Source organism: Xiphophorus couchianus, chromosome 5, assembly GCF_001444195.1.
Source record: "Xiphophorus couchianus chromosome 5, X_couchianus-1.0, whole genome shotgun sequence".
Taxonomy (NCBI): domain Eukaryota; kingdom Metazoa; phylum Chordata; class Actinopteri; order Cyprinodontiformes; family Poeciliidae; genus Xiphophorus; species Xiphophorus couchianus.
In genome coordinates, this window is record NC_040232.1 from 7,994,766 (window position 1) to 8,006,919 (window position 12,154).

The 12,154-nt window shown below is 37.6% G+C and overlaps 1 protein-coding gene across 1 annotated transcript in view; it reads right to left on the reverse strand.

Annotated features, from left to right (window-relative positions):
* lcor (ligand dependent nuclear receptor corepressor) overlaps positions 1-10,751 on the reverse strand; it is a 98,813-nt gene extending 88,062 nt beyond the window's left edge. The window contains exon 1 of the mRNA XM_028017808.1: positions 9,374-10,751. Within this exon, the coding sequence (XP_027873609.1) occupies positions 9,374-9,470 (97 nt within the window). The 5' untranslated portion in view covers positions 9,471-10,751. The remainder of the gene's footprint in view (positions 1-9,373) is intronic.
* Positions 10,752-12,154: the final 1,403 nt, after the last annotated feature.

Below are 12,154 nucleotides of genomic sequence, written 5' to 3' on the forward strand. Positions count from 1 at the left end.
AACGGAGTCGGAGCGATGGATGTTTGCGTCCTGCTGGCGGTTCAGATGGATCTGTTAGCATGTTTGAACGCGACGCAGGACGCTGCAGCCGACGCAGGTCGCACGCTCGGTGCACGGCGCACACACACACGCCAACACACACACCTTCTGTCGACGTTTGCCGGCTGCCAGTGGTGCTCTTACCCAGATTGCAATCAACACCCAGCACCCACCCCCGAAGAGAGCAGTCTGTCTGGTTTTGGGCTGGCACAGATCGGCCTCCTGATCACAGTTCACATGCGTGTGTGTGTGTGTGTGTGTGTGTGTGTACATATGCAATAAAGAGATGCATGTAGAGATTGATAGTGTTGGCATCCGGTGTGGTCAAACGGGCGCACCGCTCACACCCGCTCCAGATAAATGTGCCATGTTTTGTTTTTCTTCTCAGAAAGCCCCTGAAAAGAATTAGCAAGATGAGAAAGTAGCTGGCAGCTCTCTCGGGACGTCCATCTGTCCATTACTGAAATAAAAGCTGTCTGCTCAGAGAGGGAGGCGTGATGGAGGGATTTTGTCGGCTTGATAAGACGAGGATTGGACGCCGAGCGCAGCGGGTAATCGAGGGACCGTCGACAGATACACGGGCAGATAAACGGAAATAAATCAGAAGGATCCGTTCATTTGCTGACCTTTAGGACCAGGATGGATAATCTTGCACATTAGACCTCAGCCACAATTAGAGGAGGCATTTGCTTTCATTACAGCCTACGCTGTCCTTTCAACCTGCAAAATTAGCCTGAATTCCCTCCAACTAATTCACTAATCAGTAAACAGAAGGAAATTAACTGGAAGCTCAGAGCACCAGCGCAGTAACGGCATGACAGTGATGAGCACTTACAGCTGGCTGAGACCTGTGACCTACAAACCTGGAACCACTGCAGAAACATGATTAGTTTTCAATATTTTACAGTAATAACTGGAGCTTCAGTGGTTTAATCAGCTGAGGGCTTGCAGTTCTTATATGGAATATGGCAGGATGAAGAAAATAAAAAGAAATTTAAACGAGAAAGTTTACCATGTCTGCAAAAGCACACAGTCTTACCAAATATATTTGGTTTATCAGGTGTGACAGCAAATTTAAATTCCTCCACTTGAGGGGCCAGTCCACATTTTTCCAGTCGAGAACCGAATCTTTAGAGGAGCCGATTCTCATCTGTTTCAGTCACCAGCAAACTGCACACTGCACTGCAAAAACACAAAATCCTACCAAGTATTTTTGGTTTAATTTCCAGTTCTAATGTCTTAGTACACTTGAAATTAGGCTAAATTAACTTACAAATGACTCTTCAGCAAGAGGTATGAGCTTGTCAATAAATCAATAATTCATTAATATTCATGAAAAAGTTGTAGTTCCATTGGCAGATTATTTTAACAAGACGTTTTAGTGAAATAATCTACCAGTGGAACTAGCACTTTCTCATCAATATTAAGAAATAATTGACTTAACCTCATACAACTTGCTGAAAAGTTACTTGTAAGTTAGTTTCCTTTATTTCAAGTGTAATAAGACACTTGCAGTAGAAACTAAATCTAAAATACGTGGTAAGATTTAGTGTTTTTGCAGTGTAGAGTGCACAGTTTGCTGGTGACTATGAAACAGATGAGAATCAGCTTCTCTGAGGAATTTAAATTTGTTTGATAGTCCAATAGACTCGGTTCGATTTGGAACCAAAACTGCAACATTTGTTACATTTTCAGTTGGTGCGTTTTGCTTTCACACTGCATTGTGTCAAACGAACCAAACCCTTTAAAGAACCCGTTCACCTCCTTGCCTTGAATCAGAACCACTGAAGGAAGAGACACAAAAACCTCTGAAGACAACTCAGAGCACAACTTCCTTTTTCACAAAATGTGAACAAAAATGGAGTGGATCAGATTTTCGCGGTTGCACAATTTCTCTTTTGTCTATAGTAAAAAAAACTAAAAAAAACATGAGCCGTTTCTCCCACCAACACTAGACTTGGGCGTTTTTTTTGGTTGCATTTACCCAGAATGCCTTGCGCTGTGGTCCACTTCCTGTTTTTGGAGCGGTCTCCAGTCCGCTTTGCGTTCACATATGCAATCAAACCGCTCCAGAGTTCACTTCAACCGAACCGAGACAAAGGCTTGATGAAAACTAGAGCTGTACCGATTTATCGGTGCCGATTTCCTCAATTTTGGGAGATTGGCCAAAATCAGAATCAGCATGTCAGCCTTTTGAAAGATAGACGATTGACCAGAAAACTGCAACCAGAGTTCGATATGTAATCGGAGATCAATTGTGCATTCACACATCCTGAAACAAACCGGAATCTCTAGGCAAACAAACTGGAGTTTGATTAAAGCGGACTAAACAAAACTGGTGTGAATGCACCCAAAGTATCGAAGTTTCCTGTTAGTGAGTGATGGAAGGAAGCAACATGATATGAACATCTGCAGTAAAGTGGTTGGCAAAGCTCTTCATTTATCAATCCATCTACGTTCTGAGCTTCACCTCCAGTCGTGAGAAACGGGTCGTGACCTAAAAACGAGATCTGAAATAAGTTCCCTCTAGAAAGTGGCTGGATGAGGAGCAACATCAACTCTGGGAAGCTTAAAGTCTCTGCTTCTCCGCAACGGGTGGAAGAAAAGCAACATCTAATGGCGCTAAAATAACTTAATACAGATTAATTTATTGCTATTAGCCAATTTTTCTAGTTACATATATGTGAGCAACTTTTTCGGAAACATTGTACTTCTGGGAGTATTTTTACTATGTTGTACATTTTACTTTTATTTGAGTAATTTTATTATTAAGTATTGCTACAGTTACTTGAGTGAAATTTCTGGATTTTCTACCCACTGAATGAACAACAAACATGTTTAAACCAAAGATTAACCAGACAGACACAAACCTGCAGTTTATGTTAAACTTTCATGAGTTTTTTATTTAAAGAAACTGATTTGGAAACATTTTCTTTTGCCTGATTTTGTTATTTTTTTGTTACTTATAGGAATTGTTTTCCTTAAAATTCAAAAATTTTAACTTGATATTTTGGTCTGCCTAATGATGTGATTTTAAAATTTAAACAATTAATAATTTGATCAGTTACTCAGTACTTTTTTTTACTCTTACTCGAGTAATTTCTTGGCTACTTTTTACTTTTACTTGAGTGAAAATATGTTGAAGTATTGCTACTTTTACTGGAGTACATTTTCTCTGCTAAGATCAAACATATTTTCTGCAGCATGTTCTTTGATGAAGTTTTTTTAGCTTAAATAAAATATCATAAAGATTAGGGACATAAACTTTGATGTATAAAAGCTGAATAATCACCTAGCACAACTTCTCTTTCTTATTTTCCTTTGAAAGCAGAAGTTCAAGTCAAAACTCTGCATCGACAGGCCAAACTTCAAAGGAAACCAGGAATCATTACGAGCCAGAAAAAGCCGGATCGTTGCGTCTCTTTCTGCAGCATAACGAGCCGATATCAACTGGTTAACTAGTTACGCTTCTGCGCTTCGTTTGTAGCCTGGCAACCATAGATTTAAATTAATGTTGCACCATAATAGTGATGGGTGGCGCTTAATGACTGTTTGGGTTTTTCACAAACAGAGCGAGAGGAAATTATAGTAGCCTATTGGCCTCTCAGGGTAAAAAAGTTATTGCAATAAAGGATGATGTTGTTTTTAAACCATTTTAAAGTAATAATGCAAGAACACATTCTCTCAAAGATCAATAAACGTTTAACACTTTAACTGGAAGACCTTTTAAAATATAGAAAATAAACGAAAACAACAAATAAAATTAATTTGTTGCAGAAAAAATAGAGCTAGTTGAGACCAAACATTTAAAACTTTTGTCATCCAGTTTTCAGGTGAAACAGAGAAAAATTATAAATTATCTCAAATTATTTAAACACAAACACTTTTTTAAATATACATATCTAAATATCACATAAATTGCTTTATTTTTTATTTTATTTGTGTATTAAATGTCTTAATCTGGGACTTGAATTTGAATTTCACATCACAAACAAGCAAAGTTGGTATGACAATAAAAAAAAGAAATCCTTGAAATGATTGAGCTTGTTTTAATTTATCATGCAATTAATTGATTTATTGATTATTACAACAGACCTATAGTAGCTTTTTTCCACCCAGCTGATCAGCAGTAGCTACTCTAGCTGGCGTTGGGTATCGTTTATCATTTATTGTGATAAATTCCTCATTATTATAAGATTCTGTATTTATCATTGACATGATGTTTAAAATACCCTCAGTATTGTTGTAATTGATTGTTTTTACCATCAATAAACATCCAGACATTTTAAAACATGATTAAATAGTTACTGTGAGCAGCTTAGTGATACAAATTACATTTTTCATGTGATTTGTGTCCTAAAGAAGCAAATTATAAATACGTTTGTTTTTCAAGAGCAGTATTTGTGTTTGTGAGGCTAATGATGATGATAAAAATAATAATAATAATAATAATAATAATAATAATAATTGCTGCCCAATGCAGTCATAGTAAGTTACCTAAAAAAGAAGTAAGTAATTCTTATTGTCTGTCACAATAACAAATTGCTGGATGATAAATTGTTCCAGTACTTATTGCATTAAATGATAATATTGTTATATTGAGACCAATTTCAAGTAATATATTAGCAATAACGGCATAATGATGCAAGAACACATTCTTAAATATCAATAAACTTTAAATTCTACTGAACGTTTAAAGACTGGAACTGGAAGACATTTTAAATATCCAAAACAAATAAACACAACAACAGAACCAACAAATCAAATGAATTATGAGTCTCTGTAAACAAAATTATCCTTCAAAAAAAGGTTTGGTTGAAACCAAAGCACCAAAATGAAGACTTTTGTCGTCCAGTTTGTGGTAAAAATAGAGAGAAAAGAGAAAAACAATAAATCAAGCAAATGAAAATGATTGAGTTTTTTTACATTTATCACGTGATTAATTGATTTATTGTGTCACTTTTATTGTTAAAATATGTTAATAAAGCTTTTAAATCCACATCACTCACCTCTAAATCCATCATCACCTTTATAGACCTTGAAACCAGAAGCTTAAAACGACAAACATTTTATTCCGTCTATTTTTTCCATAAAACCTTGCAGTCGAATCACAGCTTGAAATTCCAACTCATGACTAATAACTTTCAGACATCCAGACATAATAAGTCTCTTTCTTTTAAGGCTTTAATAAGAGCAAGACCAAACTGTTGCTGCTGTCAGGATCTCGACCCACGGCGGTCGTAGTATGTTTGGTGAAGTGCAGCGAGTAAAAAACCAATCTGCCACTCACACCTCTCCTTCACAGCCCGTCTCTCTCCAGCTCTGCCACAACCTTGCAGCAATCAAATTAGCTACACTCTCTTACCCAGAATATGTGGCACAGGAATGAGCAGTCTGACTATAATTGCTACCAACTAATAATGTTAACCTTTCTCTGGTATATGGGCCCTACTTTATTATCGGTGCAGCGCGCGGCGAGCGCAACAAGACTCGATGTGTCGACAAGCTGCAATCTCACACACCACCACTCTTAATAACAAGGCTCCCAGTAAACCTGCACAAATGTGTCCTCATGCCACTGGTGTCCATTGATGTCGCTGCATTTCTCTAACATGCATGTTCAGTAATTAAACCCAGGGTTTGTCGGCATGGAAACGTGCATAAATTGTAAATATAAGGAGAAGTAAGAGATGTACGCTTTGTGGCATTCACAAGAATATCAACAGCACAAAAGAGATGTAAAAATAAACTTTTACAGTTACATGCTCTATAAAAAGACATTTTAGAGGCTTTTAAATATCAAACATTTTTTACGTTTTACAGCAAAACATCATTTAGTTGTGTGTTGGCCAGCAGATAGCAGTAAAGTTGAGATGTTTATAATTGTTCTGATATGAATAAATGTAGACAACAAAATTCTTAACTACCATTAAGATTTGTAGTAAAAAATGTTTCTGTGTTGAAGCAAAAAATTCAAGTTTGAATCCAGTTTTTACTTTACTACAATGCTAACACTGAACTCAACAGTCTTCCTTTAAAATAATTCAAAAAAAGGTAACATTTTTGGTTTCTTTTAGACTTTGGTGGACAAACCAAATATATATGTAAAATGGCTTATTTGTTCATAAAGTTGTATAACTTCCACCTACAAATATGAATTATAATCTATCAAATTAAAAATAATGCCTTTTTATCCATTTGTTTTATCAATGAGCTGTTTATTTTTCTTTTTTTCCTACTATGGCCTAAATGTATTTATTTATATCTATTTATATTTATTTTATTTATTTAATTATACTGCAGCCTACTTAGTATTTCAGTAAATATAAGATTTTGGTAATATTTAAGTCAATGTGTATAAATAATAATCCTTATGCTGAAAATCATGTGACTCAATTAAAAACAATGCAGTTCTGGTAAAGTAGAATATTTTATCTTCTTTCATGTGAGGAATTAAATTTGTTAGCATTTTAATGCTACAGATTAAAATGGATTACATGAGTTTTATAGTGGCTAAATAAAATAAATAAATCAGTATTTGGTACAATTCCAGCCTAAAGAATCACTGTGTTATTTTTGTAGAAAAGTAAACAAAGAAAAAGGTGGTTCTTAAATCAAAACGTTGACCAGAACCTGCTCTACGTGGTAATCTAGAAAACTCTGACTTTCAGCTCAACAGACCTGGATCAGCCATTAATCTCACTACCTCAGATTAGCTCTCAAACAAACAAACATCATGTCGGGCTTCAATCCCACCACCGATACCTGCTGCAGTCGCCGAAGCTCTCGGCCTTAACGGATGACAAACCGGAGAATGTAAACAAGCAGAGTCCTGAGCTTCACACGCGGCGCGATTAGATTACAGGCCGGAGCGTCCAGCTGTGAGTTCGTTACTGGGCTTTGTGGTTCTGGAACACCCCGTGGTCCCACTCTGATACCACTGTACGGATTAAAGCTGCACAATAGCTATCTTGCAGCGTATTCGTCATATTGGATCTCCACTTAACCGTAGAGGATGTCATGTGCCGTACTATAATCTCGCTCCTGCAGGGACTTCAAATCACACTGAATTGGCTGAATAACATTTTTTTTCCCCAATTGGTTGCATGATCCACCCTGTTTTGCCAGCAAGTGCGCGTGGCAATCCTTCAAACTGAGCAGTACATTTTTTAAGAGGACCAAAGTCATCCTTAGCTCCTGTTAGCACAAACCCAGTGACCCACTAAATCATTTAAACAGCGCTAATCACAGCACACTAAAACGAAAGGAGGAAGGCAGTGCAGAGAGGACATATATACAGCTCTGGAAAAAATTAAGAGACCACTTGAAATGAGCAGTTTGAATAAAATGAACTTCTGACAACATGCAAAACTTTACCATTTGTTTTCTCAAAATAACAAAAAAAGATGCAAATAATGCAAAGAAAATAAGTTCATATTCATTTAGAAGCAACAGTACTAACGTTTTAACTCAGGAAGAGTTCAGAAATCAATAATTGGTGGAATAACCAGAAGGTTTTCAGTGGGGTTCAGGGGCAGTGGGCTCTTCATTTTTTCCATTTTTTCATTTATATGTGTGTGTGTGTGTGGGGTGTGTGTGTGTGTGTGTGTGTGTGTGGGGTGTGTGTGTGTGTGTGTGTGTGTGTGTGTGTGTGTGTGTGTGTGTGTGTGTGTGTGTGCGGAAGGAAAAATTTCAAATCATTTTGCATGGTAAAAAAAAAAAAAGAAGAAAAAAAATGTCCAACAGGAAATTACACTTTAGTGGCCCCTGCCATAAAACAAATAATAAAAATAAACGTGCACCAATAAGATTTCTCCATGTTTTCTAACAGACAAGTGAGGGAAATAAAAACAGCTCTGATAGATCTAGATGCTTTAAATCCAACACAAAAACATACTAAATTACTGTCTATTATGTTTAAACACCAAACATGGTGACATTTAAACACATTAGGAGAGTCGATCAATTCAAAGTCGGACAATTTTAAACTTCAGCTGACTGATTAGTGCAAAAATAATGGCTTTGTTTTTCCTGGCACTTGTGACATTTTGCAGCCCGTAACATGAAGGTCATAGATTCCCAAAAACACTTTCACTTTCAAACACCAACATCTCACCCAGTCGCACGTCATCTCAGACATATTTTTTAAAAATATGTCGACAAATAAGCAGCGAATGTACCATGCATCATCATCATCATCATCATCATCAGTCACGGTGGGTTCTGCTTCCCAAACCACAGATTAGGAGTGAAGAGACAGGGCAGCGAGATCAGTGTTTGGATTATAATCTCACCAAAACATCAGGGAATGTCAGCGTAACCGGATTAAACAGAGCTAATGAAATACATAATGCATGTGAGATCTTATGGGGAGGAACTGAGAGATGAAAGATGGCTGAGGATTAGGGTGGCAAAACCTCCCAAAATAAAATCCAAAAGAAGCAAAGGGCAGAGCAGGAAAAGGTCGGGAACCCCTGCGCGCTTTTCTCTTTTCCTCCCTCAGATGGACAAAGACTGACACACACCTCTCCTTTTATTCAGTCACTTGTGTTTAATTTAATCCAATCCACAGAGTTTCATACTGCATCCATCAACAAGTCTTGGTCAAAAAAGAAAAAAGAAAAGCGAACCCAGAAGGGATTTTTAGGTTTTTTTTTTAGTTTTTGTCTTGTAAGCCACGTGTGCCTGAAGATCACTTCACCCCTAAAAATGATTTTCACTGACATTTCCCCCAATGCAGCAATGCGCGCTCCCAAAAGCCGATTTCCATGGGAGGAGGGGGAGGGGGGCAGAGGGGAGGGGGGCGGCCTCCTGTTTGGACACGGAGCGCGAGCGCGCCGCCCTCTCCACAAAACTCTGTGCGGGGGCGCGCGTGAGCGGGCACGGGTCAGCCATTGGCTGCAGCGCAGCTCCATGTGCACACGTGACCTGCACTGCTTAGCTACAATAAATAAACTGCTACGAGGAGCAAAACGAGTTCAAATTGCCTCTAATTGATGCAACTTTCACTGGAGCAACGGGACGGAATTAAAAAGGTCGCAAATGAAGCGGCGGCGGGTGAAACGACCCGGACCGGGTTCTGGGTGAAACCGAAAACTTACAGCTGAATACATGCTTTTCCTCTCTCTCCTTTGGACAGGTCCGGTGGCAGGCGGAGAGCGCCACGCAAAAAGGAGAAAAAGCGCTTTAGAGACAGCCATTAGGTTCGCCACTCCACATTACGGTGCCGGTTTTGCGCTGTCCAGGCTCCAGCTGAGGCAGCCGGAGGAAAACACCGCCACCGCCACACACCCCAGCCACACACACGCGTCCACACTATTCCAAGCGGGCTTACCTACACAGTGAATGAGTTTGTGCCTCCAAGAGTCAAGTTCCTGCCGAAAGCCGCGCCTCTCTATCGTGCATTGCTGCCTTTTGCACAGACTCGCCATTTTCTGTCGGCCCCTCCCGTGGGCGCGCACATACTGCTGGGTGCTTCTCTGCGCGCACGTCACCGGTGGATTTTATTCTAGGGCTGGGTGGAGAGAGATATGAGGAGGACGGGGCTGCAGCATCCCCCTTTCTATGCCGCTGTTTGTCCCACCCACCTAAACTGCCCCCTCCCCTCCGCGTCTCAGCATCTCTGCACGAGGATCGGCTGCCATTGGCTGATTCCGTGGGATGTTTGTTTTAATGTACAGCCACGGAGTGTGCCACATGGGCACCCGTGCGCAAATTTTCTCTTTCTTTTTTTTTTTTTTTTTTGGCAAGGCTTAAACCTGCTGCATGTGTGCCAAAGGGCGAGGGTGTGCCGTGCCGGAGATTTAAAATAAAGTGTGTGCATTGTTTAAATCAGCTGATGGGTTACACTCTACCTGCTCCTGTGGGAGGGAAAAGTGGGTGCGTGAGAAAATATGTCGCACCTTTCCGAACAAAAACTGGGCAGTAAAAGAGAAACAAAAACGAGTTAAAGGCAAAAATGTAGACAGGACACGTTAGTGGGAGGAAATATCATAACTCCACCTGTAATTAGTTATTTTATGATGGTCTTAAATGCATTTAGTGTAAAGCATATTTACTACAACAACTCTAAATATATGACCTTTAAACATATACATTTAGATAATGCATTGTTTTAACTACGTTTGCTTATTTAACTGTAATGTTTAAACTTTGAGCAATTTTGCACTTTGTTGTCTGAAAACGTTCTAACTATATTAATAATATTAATTACGTACTTTTTTAAAAACACAGTGACAATTGCTTCACAAGACAAAATTTAAACAAAGACATGTTTAAGTAGAAAAAACAGGGAATTATTAATTATTGTATATAAAATGATTATTATTGTTGTGGGATTAATTTCAGACTCTGAACTCACCAATTACACTTCTTGAAACATAATCTGTGTTTGGACATCCTGGCATAAAAATGTTTACAAATGAGTCTAATAATAGTAGTAATAATCATTAAAAATAGTAAATCATATTCATTTTGGACATTTCAGAAATAACCTACAAAGAGCTTCAAAGTGTCTCATAGAAAATAAAAAATGTAAAAGCAGTATAACTTTAAAAGCAGAGGCACAAGTAGATTAATTATTTCATTTCCCTTTGCGATCAATAAAGTGGCTTTGAATCGAATTTAACTGAACTAAAACAATCAATAAAATACAATTTAATACTTACATCTCAATTAAATGTTATTTTTCATTTCAATGTTAATGTATCTGCAGTTTATGTCTTTATGGAACATATATCTTTTAATTTTGCTTCCTTGTAGCATTTATTTTTATTCCTCATCAGCATTAAAGCAGAAATAAAATAAAATATATTATTTTAACTCAAGTGTTATGACTTGCTCCAGTTTTCTCAATTTACCTGGAGAGGAATTACTGACAGAATCCATGAAAATATTTTCTTACCATCCTAAATACTATGAATGCTGCAGGTTAATGCAATAAAACACCGATTGGACATGTTTACAAATAGTAAACAAAAATAATCTGTGAAGTGATTTCCAAGCCACCTGAAATGAACAAATAAACAACTTATTGCTCCATCATTTAGGTTTTAAATGACCTGCAGCCAAACTGGGCATTCAGCTCATATAGTGGCATGTATAAACTCTATTTCCAGTTTAAAAATCAAAGTTAAAAGCATCTAATATGTTCATATCTGAATTTGCAAAGTCTGAATAATTCAAATGGTATAATTATTAATTATTGTATCTTAATGCAAAGTTTGTTTGTTCTTTTACCCACTTTTTGTGAGGTCAGAACGGGTCAGAACAACAACACTGAAGTTTAAATTTCCATCTTGGATTTGGGAAATACCAATAAATACATATTGAATAGTCAATAATAGCGATTAAGGTTTTGGTTTATTCTTTTCCAAGCCACGTTTGGAGAAACCTCAACTGTACAAAATAATTATTTCAATCTGGCTCAAGCACTAGCAGGGTCGGGCTAGTTTTTCTCTTATTTGTTTTTTACATTGGAGTAAAAAATTTAAAAAGAGAAAAACATAATATTTCAATGTTTAATCAATTAAGCGAGCCACAGACCCAAAGACCTAATTGTGGCTCCAGAGCTGGTGGTTTCAGACCCCTGGAATACCAGATTAAATCTGATCTTTATACTTTTAAAGCTAAAAGTTTATCACCTTAATTTTTGTTAAACTAAAACTCTGAAGGTAGAGGATTAAACAGTCTATGCGTCAGTACATAACAAATACCTTTTGTATTATTTCTTCAGTAAAAGGGCCATAAAAGAGGCCAGGACCAGGGGCACCGGCCCCCATAGGCCCCCCATCTAGAACCGCCCATGTGTTCAAGTTGAAAATTTAATAAAATGATTTAAACCTACAAAACCCAAAGCCACTGGGTTAAAACAAAACGTCAGCACACATTTGACATAAGGCTGATTTATTAAACCCAAATATCAATGTAAGCTAAATGAGGCTGTTTAACTGAGTATTTTTAAGATGTAAAACATATTTATGGACTTTAGGACTGCTTGTTTCATCAACTGTGTAGTAAGTTACAAAACTACAGTACTCCATTATCATATTGGTATTCTATAACTACATTCATCCGTTTTAGATGCCAGAACATAAAGTCTATTTCAGCGAATATT